This window comes from Alosa alosa, chromosome 1 (assembly GCF_017589495.1).
Source record: "Alosa alosa isolate M-15738 ecotype Scorff River chromosome 1, AALO_Geno_1.1, whole genome shotgun sequence".
In the NCBI taxonomy this organism is placed as follows: Eukaryota; Metazoa; Chordata; class Actinopteri; order Clupeiformes; family Clupeidae; genus Alosa; species Alosa alosa.
In genome coordinates this window covers 24,958,245-24,972,198 of record NC_063189.1, presented here as the reverse complement: position 1 = coordinate 24,972,198, position 13,954 = coordinate 24,958,245, and the positions used below count along the sequence as shown (strand labels likewise).

At 46.3% G+C, this 13,954-nt stretch overlaps 1 protein-coding gene across 1 annotated transcript in view; it reads left to right on the top strand.

Moving 5' to 3' along the window:
- yeats2 (YEATS domain containing 2) overlaps positions 1-13,954 on the top strand; it is a 48,914-nt gene that overhangs the window by 1,663 nt on the left and 33,297 nt on the right. The window contains exons 4-13 of the mRNA XM_048247226.1: positions 106-198; positions 708-944; positions 2,491-2,609; positions 4,024-4,185; positions 4,895-5,006; positions 5,755-5,799; positions 7,000-7,177; positions 8,278-8,499; positions 8,906-9,067; positions 12,981-13,075. Of these exons, the coding sequence (XP_048103183.1) occupies positions 106-198; positions 708-944; positions 2,491-2,609; positions 4,024-4,185; positions 4,895-5,006; positions 5,755-5,799; positions 7,000-7,177; positions 8,278-8,499; positions 8,906-9,067; positions 12,981-13,075 (1,425 nt within the window). The remainder of the gene's footprint in view (positions 1-105; positions 199-707; positions 945-2,490; positions 2,610-4,023; positions 4,186-4,894; positions 5,007-5,754; positions 5,800-6,999; positions 7,178-8,277; positions 8,500-8,905; positions 9,068-12,980; positions 13,076-13,954) is intronic.

The window sequence follows — 13,954 nt, the reverse complement described above, 5'->3', positions numbered from 1 at the left end:
TCTGAGCCAGATGTTCAATATACTCAGAAGGAGCTGTGCTACTCAGTTTTTGTAAAAATGTGCAAACTCTGTGTTTTATTTCATTATTATTATTATTTTTAACAGCGTCTCAATGAAGCTCGGCGGATGATGGACAAGCTGAGAGCCTGCATTGTGGCCAACTATTACGCCAATGCTGGGCAGCCCAAGGTCCAAGAGGTACTATAACACAATCACTCACACTGTTTGTCTTCACATTTCCATTGCATTTGTATTCAGTAACGTGGAAAGCACTTTTATACAAAGATATTTCCACTACAGTGCTGGTTAGATGCGCCACTTTATCATAAGTATGTGAGCTCTATGGGAGCCTAACCCAGTGACTGGACAGTGTGTACTCTGGTAAAATGGTAATTCCTGGGCAGAAATGGTTGTTTTTTCTTTGCAAAACATACTCTGGCTCCCATTTTGTCTGTATGACTAACCCGATTTGGCTCCTATATCTTCAGGATGTAAGTGCATGATGACATGCTCCTCATGTGTTTCACAGTCATTGATTTGACCTGGGTCTACCAGTCGAGCTACAGGACTACAGAACTAAGCATCACACCACACATTGAGTGTGCTAAATGACTGTTTTTTCTGTTTTATGTCTTTGATTCTGTATGTCTTCAACAGAATTGCATACTGTAACTTCACCTGTCCTTTTCTTGTTTTGTTTACGGCAGGCGTCAAAGAGCGACGCCCTGGTGCTGAACCACCCGGCCATCAAGCGCTTCCTGGAGTCGCCCTCTCGCTCGTCCTCGCCCCTCAACCAGGGCTCGGAAGCAGCCTCGCTGGGGCCTTCGGAGAGCGAGTCGCTGGGCCAGCACGTGGACGGTGGACACGGGGAGCGCGAGCGGGACGGAATCTGGCGGGAGGCCGGGAGCCGCGGGGAGCGACGGCCGGGACGCAACACAGGGAAGGTAGGCGGCTTTGGATCGGAGGGAATATGGTGGTCAGATCCATGTCAAGGTGCACACAGTCAGACACAGCTGTTAAACATTGGTAAAAGTGAATCAGGGAAAATATAGAAATCTCCTCAAACTTCATGTAATGCTTCCAAATGTTGTGGTGAAATGTAATGATCCTTCAAGGGCTTCATTGGGCAAAACCTAATGGCCTGCTGAAGGTTAAAACAGTGTACATACAAATCTCAAAGCACACGCATGCATGTTAAGATCATGAATAAACGAAAGGGTGGTGCGTGGTGGATGCAAGCATCAGTATAGCATGGAACAGTCAGACAATACTGGGTGTGAATATTCCGTTCGGATTGTCATAAAACCAGTTGGGACAAGTGGCTGACATGGTAAAAGCAGGCTTGTTTTGTCTGTGGTTGTTGTCACCCTCGCTAAAGTTTTGTAACTGTTTGGCTGGGTGTGACTTTGTCACTTAGGGGATTTATCTTTTGGAATTTCTGGATATCTCACAGCACTTTTGGGCACCCATCCAACTATGTGTTGTTCTAGTCACATGACTTTCAACGTAGGAAACAAAGTCATAGGGTTCTTAGAGGGAACATACCCAGGTTTGTCACTAAATGGCTGAATTGCAATTTGGCCCAAGTACAGGTCTGCACTCTCCCCGAGAGCCCTTCTAATTACAGGGTTTGTTTGTGTGTTGTTTGGTCAGGTAACTAGGCCATTGTTTCTGTAAAGAACCTATCGGAACGTCACCTATTACCGCCCGTCCCCTATTTCTGCCATCTTATGTGTCACTTAATATTCATTTCTATACAAACCGAGATGACGGATTCCTAAAGAAACTGAAGCACCCACACCATAAGTCTATCTAAATTAGCTATGTACCAAAAATTACATTTTACCGTGTCTCAAAGAGCTGTAAACAGTGTTGTAAGGCTGCTTGTACAAATCCGTTTGGTGCTCCAGTGGAATTTTGATTTGCGACGAGAATTCTCGGTCTAGCCGTTGATGTGCCGTGAGAGGGCAGAAATAGACACCCACCAGCCCAGCGCTAAACTCCGAGCGTGGTAAACAAAATCAGATATTTCAGGCAGTAAAAGCCAAACCAGATTTTGTTCAAATCTACACACCTATGGCTACTGAAAAATGTGAGGTTCATATCAAATGTTATTTTGTTTTGAAGTACTAAAAAAACATAATTGTTTTAGAATTTTCAAACGAAAGGGGCGGTAATTGGTGCTTTTACGATAGTAAGTTGTTTTAATATTTAATGCAGGGGCCCTCTGACTTGCTTCGGCCGCCACTGGCCAAAACAACTACCCCCTTCACCCCATTTCTTCCACACAGCCCAGTGTAAATATAAAGCCTTTGACTAACCAAACCATGTGTGTTCAGCTAATGCAGAGAGTCAATGAAAGGTTCAGTCAGGTATTCAGATCAGGAACAGACTTACAACATGCATGACAGAATGGACTGCAGGAGCAGGGATGGGAGTGAACGATCATTGATACACAGGTAAGCATGCAGTGTGTTTTTTTGCCTGTAGGACACGTTTGGAGTGCCATCATCAGCCGCCGCGGATCAGCAGGTCACCTATCACGTCACCGGAGAGGAGGCCTCAAGACTGTACGTCAAGAAGACCATTGTTGTGGGGAATGTCTCCAAGTGAGTGACTTTTACATCTGTTGTGTGTGTGTGTGTGGAATCTCTAGGAATCTCTAGATTACCTTGCCCTAGAACATTGGTAAGGCTTTAGATGAAGAGGTTTGTTTTGTCAGATGACTTTGTGACAATTCTGACTGTGAATTATTACTCATAACTTATAGATGAAACAGGTGAATTATGAGTGATGGCTTGATCATGGGCGATCAAGATGGATCTTGACTTCTGCTCGGGGCTACTCTGTTATGGTTAATAACACCCAGTTAATGTGTACAAAGGAAGTCTTGTATGACGTGTGACTATCAACCGTTTAATCTCAGGCAGTATTGTGAAACCACTGGTTTTTCATTAGTTTTATGCTAATAGTGTATTATCCTACCTCTTCTTTCAGGTAGATGCCATGTTCAAATGTTAGTTAAAATGTCTGATTATTGCTTAGGGTGATATATACTGCTGTTGCTACTTAATCTCACCTTCAGATAAATCTGTGGAGTATTGGGGATATTTCTGATCTCAGAAAATATACTTGATAAGATAAAGGTCACATGCATAGTTTTTGTATTGCTCAAGTGGGCAGCCGTGGCCCACTGGTTAGCACTCTGGACTTGTAACCGGAGGGTTGCCGGTTCGAGCCCCGACCAGTGGGCTGCGGCTGAAGTGCCCTTGAGCAAGGCACCTAACCCCTCACTGCTCCCCTCCCGCCCGATGTAGCAGGCAGCTCACTGCGCCCGGGATTAGTGTGTGCTTCACCTCACTGTGTGTTCACTGTGTGCTGTTTGTGTTTCACTAATTCACCGATTGGGTTAAATGCAGAGACCAAATTTCCCTCACGGGATCAAAAAAGTATATATACTTATACTTACTTACTTAAGTGTTTTTTTTTTGTTGCATTTTGTTGTTATTGATTTTGGACTGTTTGGCTCCTCCCTCCTCGGCATGATGAACTCTGTGCAGATAAGGTAGGAGAGCCAGGGGACGTGCCCTGACTGGCTCAGTGTCCTGTCTTGCCGGTGTGATTTGCCGGTGTTGATGAGTGCGGAGCAGAGCGGTGGCAGGCCTCGGTGGTGCGCCCTGCTGACATAGCTGCAGGGCCAGGCTGTTCAGATGTCACATGATTGCTTGTTTTTCTCCCTGCCAGACCAGACTGTCTCCCAGATTCAGTGGAAAACAAGCACCATGACTACTTTTGCACTCTGAAATGACACATTAAGCACACTAAGACATATTACTCTCTCTGCCTTCCTCCATCTCTCTTTCTTTCTCTCACTCTGGCCTCTCTTCTCTCTTTTTCTCTGGCTCTTCTCTCGTTTAATTTTCATCTCTGTCTGTCCATCTCTTCTCTCCTTTTTGCCTTCTCTCTCTCTCTCTGCCCTCTCCTCTCTGACCCCCCTTCCACTTCTGTCCTCCCCACTGACAGGTACATAGCCCCTGACAAGAGAGAGGAGAATGACCAGTCCACCCATAAGTGGATGGTCTATGTCAGGGGCTCCAAGAAGGAGCCCAGCATTGACCACTTTGTGCGCAAAGTCTGGTTCTTCTTGCACCCCAGCTACAAGCCTAATGACCTGGTAGAAGTCAGGTGTGTATTTTACATGTGACTGTGTGTGTGGGAGTGCGTTTGTGTATTTTGGGTATGTGTGAGAGTGTGAGGCCTCCCTAGTTTTTGTTCAGCCCTTGTTGACATTTTCTTCAGTATCCTTGTTAAAAAAAAAAAAAAAAAAAAGTGAAAAAGGCGCACTTTTCTAAAGAGACAAATGAGTCAACAGGAGTTCAGGTTGCCCCACATTTTCTGATGGCCTCGTTGAGCTGTGTATTGTTTTCATTTGTACGTCTTTCCCCCCAGGGACAATCACTGGGAGGCAACACTTATGTTGTTGTTCTGAAAGTGGGACAAGACTCAACTGAGCCCTCTAGTGGCAGATTGTGTCACTACATTAATTTTAGCAATGTACTGGGTCATTGAGTTCAGAAGAATAAATCTGTCAAAAAATGGCTTGTGACAGGTTTGATCTAGTTATACAATAGTCTTGCTATATAACAGAATAAGATGCTATCCCTCCCCACCAGCGTTGTTGAATGTGCCCCTCGCTCTGACGTGAGGGAGCAGGTTAGCTACATGGCAAAGGCTTGTGGAAGTGTAAGTGGAAACAGAAATCTTCTTTTAGAACCATTAAATCTGTTCTCTGTTAGAGGCCAATATGTGTTTATTATGTATTGGAAAAAAACCCTTATGAAATATTAAAGGGTGTGTGTGTGTGTGTGTGTGTGTGTGTGTGTTTTCATCTCAGTGAGCCCCCGTTCCACCTGACTCGGCGAGGTTGGGGAGAGTTTCCTGTCCGTTGTCAGATCCACTTCAAGGACCCACGCAACAAACGCATCGACATCATCCACAACTTAAAGGTCAGCTGACCCCAGCACCCTCCCCCAAAGACACACACACACACACTGACAACATCTCAGGCATCTCTCCTGCTGATTATATACTCTGATATCTACACACACACACTCAGACAGAGACCCTGTAGGGAGGCCTGTAGGCAGTAGGACTGGGTCCAGTCCTTTTGATGTGGGCTGCCCAGAGGCCAAAGCTGTGGGAGCAGTATTGGCTGGACTGGGGGAGAGAGCACGCCACTGGGCCACCGCCGCCTCTGCCCATAGGAGTGAGGACCGGCCAGCTAATGACCACCAGGAGGAAAACAGCCTATTTAAGGCTATTCTCTCTCTCTCTCTCTCTCTCTCTTTCTCTTTCTCTTTCTCTCTCTCTTTCTTTCTTTCTTTCTTTCTTTCTTTCTCTCTCTCTCTCTTTCTCTCTTTCTTTCTTTCTTTCTTTCTTTCTTTCTTTCTTTCTTTCTCTTTCTTTCTTTCTTTCTTTCTTTCTTTCTTTCTTTCTTTCTCTCTCTCTCTCTCTCTCTCTCTCTCTCTCTGCGTGATGATTAATTAGTTTGCTGTAGAGGTGGTCTATAACAGTCTATAAAATTGTATATGATATATCCCACATTGTTAAAAAGTCGTTAAATGTATTGTGGTGTAAGTTTTATTTATAGTGGTGTGTAATTTACTGGCGATAGTTAACTCCCCAGGGTTGCTGTAATGATTGTAATCTCCACTCTCTCTGTCTCTCTGCTCCCCGGGGTTTGGTACCTCACAGCTTGACAGAACGTATACGGGACTGCAGACACTTGGAGCTGAGACGGTAAGGCACATCCCAGTCCGTGTGTGTGTGTGTGGGGGGGTCTTGGGTGGATGTTGGGCTGCCAGCTCTACAGCCCAGCAGCACAGTCATTGCTGAATAAAAAATGTCTGACGTCCACACCCATGCTTTGCAGAACAGAAATGAAAACAACACCAACAGTGAGTGACACCTGGTTGTTGTGGCGGAGATGTTTTCCTCCACGGCTGTCTGAAGCTGCCTGAGATGAGTGTGTGTGTGTGTGTGTGTGTGTGTGTGTCTGAGATGTATGTGTGTGTGTTGGAGACACGATCCATGCGTCTAAGGGGCTTTTGAAGGCCCACACACTCTCCCTATCACGCCACGCTTCTGTCAGGCTATTTCTCCTCATGTCCATTGTGTATTCTCCAGTAGGAGAGAGTGTGTGAGTGCAGTCTCCACAACGACCTTGCAACCCCGTCAGTTTCCAGGCGCAGGTCATGTGACCCTGAAAAGCGCTGGTGTAAGTCCGACCAGCGTCAAGCACAGAGCTCAGTCACTCAACCACTGGCTGCACTAGACTGGTGTGTTTGTGATGAGGGTTCACAGTCTGGGGACAGCACATGAAAAGTGCAGACTTGAAGCCAATCAGAATTGAATCCTAACAGTGGCTGTGTCTAATCTCTAGACCAGTGTTTTTCAACCACTGTGCCGGGGCACACTAGTGTGCCGTGAGAGATCATCAGGTGTGCCGCAGAAAATTACCCAAATGTCACTCACTGATCCAGAAAAGCAACTGTTGCATCAAAGAATTTATAACCACATGCTCTCATTGATTGTATGATTGCATTATTTGTGGTATGCAGGCATTGTACAACGGGGGCCCCATATCCAGTATTCACAGAATCATCACATATCCAGTTCATAACAACAATTAAATTAGATACAGTCACCTACAAATGAAACAGAGGGCGCTTGTTTTATTGAGCAGGTCTTGCATAGAAGCCATAATAAGGCCATATCTGTGTACTGTATTATTTGAAATGTTAGGCTTTGGTATGTTTATTTTTTCTTCACACAGGATGTTAGTGTGCCGTGGGACATTTTAAGTGTCAAAAGTACCTACGCTGGGGGTTGTGCAGAAAACAGTGCAGCCTGGCGGCGGTGTGACCCTGCAACCATGTCTGACGCTCTCTCTCTGTCTCTCTCTCTCTCTGTCTGTCTGTCTGTCTGTCTGTCTCTCAGGTGGTGGATGTGGAACTCCATCGAAACTCCCTTGGCGATGACTTCCTGCCCACCCCCCTCTCCTCCTCCTCCTCCTCCTCTCAGAGGTCATGTGCCATGGGCTCCACCAGTGCCCATCTCACCTCCGCCCCCTCCCCCGGTCAACTCTCCCAGGACTCCTTCCCAGGCACAGAGAAAGGTGCGGAGCCCTTACCTGCACTCACACACACACACACACACACACACACGCACACAGACACACACACACCATAGCTGTGGGTGTCTAGCATTGGCATTGAGAATCATTGACTCATTCCACTTTAGATTAATGGATGTGTTCTTCCACAATGTGTTGCCATAATGAAGGAGAGTGTAATGGCTATTTGTGTGAGAGAGACACATTAAATAGTGCTGTTATCTGCAGGAATCCAACTGCATATTTGAGTGTGTGTTTTTCAATCAGCAATATCAGGCCACCTGTGGTTCTTTTTTCTTTTTTTTTGTCCATGGTTTGATGCAACATCAATTTGCTGGACTACTTTTCATTAGCGCCTTGGTTGGTTGCTCAGATGTGTGTGAGTGTGCATTTGCTGTTGCTGAACATGTTGATGGAGTTTGAAGTGTGTTTGATGGCTTTGATGTGCAGTGAGCCACAGAGGCTTAATGTAATGATGACCCTGATGCAACCAGGGCCAAGGCTGGCCTTAGGCACCCCACTAACACTAAAACAAACACAAAAACAAATATGACACTAATACTGACGCTTGAACAGATAGCTGCTGGTGGTGGGTCTGGCCTGGGTTTGGCATTCATGAGGCCCTAATCCGCCGTGAGTAGTTCCAGAGTGTGTTCTTTTGTAGCAGACATATTTGGTTTGTTCTTTGTTGTGTGTTGTTGTTTGGTAATGACACTGAGACTAGTTTGGGATCATTCTTCTCCCGGATAGCGTGCGGAGAGACAGAAGTCTGGGATTGTTCCCACCCAATCCCAGAGAGCCGGCTTGCGAGGCCTAGGCTCTGTTCTGGCCTCGATGATCAGACGCGGCACACGGCTCGTTGGGACTGGGGAGTCGTGACTCAAAGCACAGGCTCTGGGGACTGAGACAGTTGTGCATACCTCATCACTTTTTTTTTTATCCCTTTTGTTATCTCCCTCCTCAGGCACTCATGTGAATTATTGATGTGGTCGGACCAGAGACTCTTCTCCCTCCAACAGTCTTAATTAAAAAATCCCTGGTCATAAACAGCTCTTCTCTTTTTTTTTTTTGCCCGTCTATTTTACTCTCTCTCTTCTTTTCAGGCGTGGCCGTCAAAATCGAGTCGGGTCGCTCGTCCTGCTCCGAGCGGACGCCGTCCCGGCCCAAGCTCACGGAAAAGATCACGCTCGGTTCTCATGGGAACTCCGCCTTCCAGCCCATCACGGCCAGCTGCAAGATCATCCCGCAGGGCCAGGCGCCGAGCCCCTCCGAGTCTCCCGGGAAGTCCTTCCAGCCAATCACCATGAGCTGCAAGATCGTCTCCGGTCAGTCCCTCAGGATGCTCAGCACGAAGGAGAAAGAGATATACACACACACACACACACACATATATACATATACATATACATATACATATCCTACACTCATTGCAGATATTACTTTCATATTAACTTGCAGTGATGGTTATAATACTGCCACTGAAACACATACATATTTCAATACAGATTGAAAGGCATGGTAACATGTCTAGATGCAGTGGGTCCTTTAACAACAAAAAAAAGCTGGAATTGTGTTTCAATAATTTTGAAAGAAAGTCAACTTGGAAAGCTGGAGTTGAGACTTCTTTTCATCAGTGTGAACTCTGCTGTACGTCGTATTTTTGTGTGTGTGTGTGTGTATTTCTGCGCTCGGTATTTATTTTGTTTGTGTGTTTGTTTACCGTCCCTCCAGGCTCTCCAATCTCTACGCCCAGCCACTCCCCGCTGCCCCGCACCCCCACCTCCACGCCCGTGCACATGAAGCAGGGCTCGGCTGCGGGCAGCAACCCCTACATCATCGTGGACAAGCCGGGCCAGGTCATCAGCGTAGCCGGCTCCTCTTCCTCTGCCACAGGTTTGAAGCCCTCACAGAGAACACAGCTCTTTTTTACAGCGCCCCTTTATGTGGAGATATGATAAAACTTCTCCTTTTATTGCCCACCAACAAACCAGAGATGATTCATGCAACTTTGTTGGACAAACTTGTTTTCAGATTCACACTGTGTATTTTATATTATTAGCTGACACATTTATGAGTGGTAAAACATGTCAAGAGGTTATAAGTTAGGACCGTTTTTTAGGCGTTAAAATGTTTCCATCTTCCAAAATGTGCATCCCTAGTCACAATTCCGAAGTGAAATTCATCTGAAATCTCAAATCCTCTCTCCCATACTGGAGCCGGAAGCATTCTTCTAGGATGCAGAGTCGTTAAGTGATCGTTAAGTAATCAGGGCTTGTTCCTCCACCTCTCCTTCTCTTCTTTCTCCTCCTCCTCCTTCTCCTCGGGGAGAGAGACTGAGTGGCAGCACTGTTGAGGGTGAGGGCAGTGAGGGACGACAGATTGGGGGGGGGGGGGGCACACGGATGGCAGCCCGCCTTGAAAGAGGGATTAGAAAAAGACGTGGGGAAAAAAGAAAGGAAGAAAGCTTTTTAATCGACCACCTGTACCTTCACTGTCATGTGTATTGCTGCACCTTGGTATGTGAGACATGAGAAGAGAAGGCTGGCAACAGAACAAGTGACGATTGAAAAGGGCATAGAGAGAGAGTTACGTATAGGGGGTAGGGGGCATTTTAATAGTCATAGTCATAGTCAAGTTTATTTATATAGCACAATTTAAAACAACCTGTGGTTGACCAAAGTGCTCAAAAAAAGCACCTCCTGATTCCTTGGCATGTGTTTTTTAATAAGAGTGATTCTGAATTGGAATGAGACTTGAGAAGGGGGCTAAGGAAATTAAGAGCACTACGGCAATAAAGGGAGGGAGAGATGTTATGACAAAAGACTCCATTGGTCAGGCTGTGGTGGACTCCATTTTGGTGGAGTCCTCTTATTAGCTTAAAGGACCAGTATGTAGGAAATAATGGAAAATAAACTGTAACCATTCCAAATATGATCACCATATGTTGTCAGAGAGTAAGGAAACACAATGGATTGAAGTAATGGCTTATTTGACAACATTACTAAAACCCCGTAAAACCCATGAAAAAAATGAGATGGGGCGGAATCTCTTGGAATTTTCGTTTATGTTTTGAACGATTAATTCTAGAATAGCGTATTAATAATGGGCTGGCGTGTCCTCCTATTTGTGTTGCCAAATTAGCAACAGCCAACTGTCAACTTGCTGTCAATTGTAGTCATGAACGCCTATGAGAGGCAGGCAAATTTCCAAAATTAAAACAAGAAACAAATTAAGTGGACATCGGAGGAGCTTCCTGAGATGATGACGTCTTCGTCAAACGAAGAACTCAAGTCTGACGCAGAGCTGGCCATATTTCTCCACAACAGGTAGCCTATGCTAAACCTTATCTGCATCGCTAACTTCAGCTAAATATGTTACGTTGGTTAGAGAGGTATTTTTTGTTTTCACTGTTTCCGTAATGTGTAGCTGGGTCATGGTTGGAGAAACGTTAAAGCAGATGCAGGTCAACTAACGTTAGCTAAGTCTTCATTACATCTGGCAACCCAGAAGCTTGCGTCTGGTAGTCTTGAGAACGTTCACCAGTGTTTCGATTTTGGCCTACAGAACGTTCGGTAACAATCCTACAAATCGCTCCTTTAAGCATGAGAAGCAAGTTGAAGGCTGGTGTGGTGTCAGGCCCATGTGTTGATTTCCCTCCTTCTCACAGCCCTGGTGTTTTCCCCTGATGCCTCCAAACTGAATTAGGCCTTTCATCAGGAGGCAGCCTTGCACACTCAGGGAACATATCAGCACTCTCACACACAAGCAGTGCCCTACTTAACTGCAAGGCTCTACGGTTAACAGAACCGCACCGGTTCCAGGACGGATGCGCTCTAGAACAGTTCCGCAGTTCCAGAAGTGCTGTATTGCAGTGAGGGGTTCTGAGCAGGAACAGGCACAATGTGTGTGCAAGTGTATTTGGGTGTCTTTTGCAAGTTTGTGAGAGGGAGTGTAGTGTGTGTTGTTGTGATGAGTAGATTTGTCTGTATGTGTGTGTGTGTTTTTAGAGTGATTTGTGAGCTGGGGTGTGTAGGTGTATGAAGTGGATCTGTGTGGCTCTCATCCCTGGCTAGAAGGACACTCATTGTGTTTTCCATTGTCCAGTTCAGAATATGGTCATCTCTTCTGCCAAATTACTTCCTGCCCCAGCTGTCCTCCCACTCCTGTGCTCTCTCACTCTACTTCTCTCTATTTCCTGATTTTCTCCGGGTTCTCCCTTTCTTACCACACACACACACACACACACACACACACACACACACACACACACACACACACACAAATAAAGATGTGTGATGAGACTGCAGTATGACGGAGGTTGCCATGGAGATGAGATTGCTGGCTCGAAGAGGCAGCGGATGTAAAGGTTGAGTGAGTGGGAGTGGAGGTGGAGTCTTCAATCACCTGTGTGTGTGTGTCTGTGTGCTGTGTGTGTGTGTCTGTGTCTGTGTGTGTGTGCACGCTCACGCTTGTGGGTGTTTGTGTGTGTTAATGAGAGATGTAATGCAGTTCCAGAGCAAAAGGATCAATGTTGCTTCTCTGGTTCCACTCTTGGTGGCATTTCTGCTGTAATATTAGACTGCTCCACCCAGCTTCTTTCAGTGGCCAGTGGGCTCGGACCTGTGCAGTGTTCAAATCTCCCACTCCCAGTGTGTTGACCACACAGCCTAGTGATGTGCTGTGGTCTCCTGATGAGTTGCGCTAATAGGTGCTCTAATGACCGAGACGGTCCACCCCACCCCCCACTAGGTTTCAGCCTCCTTGCTGGCATGCCTACCTCCCATACCCAAGTGTGTCCATTTTAGCCCATTGCAGGATACTCCTTCTCACAGTGCTTAAAGCTCTCTGGCAGTGTCAAGCGTGGACCAGGGCTGTTGAAAATTGAAATGGCTCATTATTTCGCCAAAAATGAATTAAAAGAATCTGATCATGAATCATGGGCATTTTCCTTGCTTTAAGCCCTGTTCGCATGTGTCCCTTTTACACAAACATGAAGAGGTGCCCCCTATCTGAGCCTTCTGTGTTGCTTAAGGTGTAGTCTCCAATCAACACTACGTGCCAGTGTACACAGATGTGGCTGGCTGGGTAGCGGCCATTGTCTGAGTCATTTGTTTGTTTTGTTTTGTTTGCGTCATATCCACTCACGCACCTACATACACACCCACACAGATTTGCTTAGCCAGTTATACACCCATAGATCCCCCCCAGGGATCTGCTCAGCACCCACACACACACCCCCCACACACACACACACTGATCCGTTCACCTCCCACACACACTCATGTGGAAGTGCAGGTTCCGGGGTCTCGCTCATGCCAGCGTCCCTCCCTGCAGGGGGAGATGTGTGCGTTCAGAGCAGTGATCCAGAACACCCAGTGGAGCATGATTCTAGGAACGGGCCACTGTGCCGTGAACACCCCGCTGCTGTGTGTGCTAATGGGCACGCCGAAAGTAAATATGTTCTGAGCTCGTCACACCACAGAAAAGCCTGTCATTAACCTCCCAGACACATCTGAATGAAAACATAGCCAAGTGTATAAAATTAGATTAGGTTTCAAAGGTTAAAGGTTTTCAAAATTAGGTTTAGGATCTCCTCCCATCATCAGTACCCCTTTTTTATGATTGTCCAAAAAAATAAAAAATGATGTCCTGTTTGATAGTTTATAATTTTGCCAGAATTCTAGACCAAGGCTGAACTCCTAGATGATCTATTGTGTGTTAAGAGAGTGTGCCTGTGTGTCTGTAGTGGTTTTAATGGGCGTATTTTCAGCAGAGTGTGCCGACTGTGGTTCTTTGTCTTGAATAGGAAGCCCCACGGTCAAGCAGTCTGCAGCGGCCCACGGCACCAGATCTCCCGCCCCCAAAGTCCACACAGGAGGCTTCCTCTCCTCAGGAGTCAAGGTGAGACATCCTCACACACACACACACACACACACACACACACACACACACATAGAGAGTCAAGCAGACTGTCCTTAGTGTTGCTATTCTGTGTTCATGAATGTCCCAGATGTTTGAGGTGGTACTAGAGGTAAAAGGCAGAGGCTGTCCATGACTGCCTGAAGGCTGGCCCAGAAAGAGGCCAGCGGCGTCCATCAGTCATATCTCCATCTCTTTGACCTCTCATAAACACAGTGATCCAACAAAACATGTCCCTGAGCTCCCTATGGCCCTATTACTTCCCCTTCCGTGTGTGTGTGTGTGTGTGAGAGACCGAGAGAGAGACTGAGAGAGTGTGACCAGACTTTCCTGTGAAAATGTCAGCTCTTTATGGCCTGTGGACTTCTCATACGGCTAAGGTTGAACAGTGACCACACAGTTTAGGATTGGGTTATTTGTTTTGTTTGGAAGGAAGGGGGTGGTATACTGTGATGCTTTCATTTCTTCCATTTCTGTGTGTCAGTAGGAGTCAAGCAGGCGTCTGTGTGTGTCTGTGTCTGTGCTGTATCATATGCCCATACTGGAGTCATCCTCACACTGTTCCACCCCCCCTCTCTCTCTAATGAGATACAACACAAACAAGGCCCCAGACAGCTTTGATTCTGTCCTGTTAGTGCTCTCTCAGCCACACACACACTTTTCACACACACTCTCTTCTTAACAAACACACACACACACACACACACACACACACACACACACACACACACTTTGTCTCAGCTGTTTTCCTAACACACACACACACACACACACACACACACACACACACACACACACACACAGAAACTCTGTCTCTCCCACTCTGTCTCAACTTCTGCCTGCCGTTGGCTTCCTAAAAAT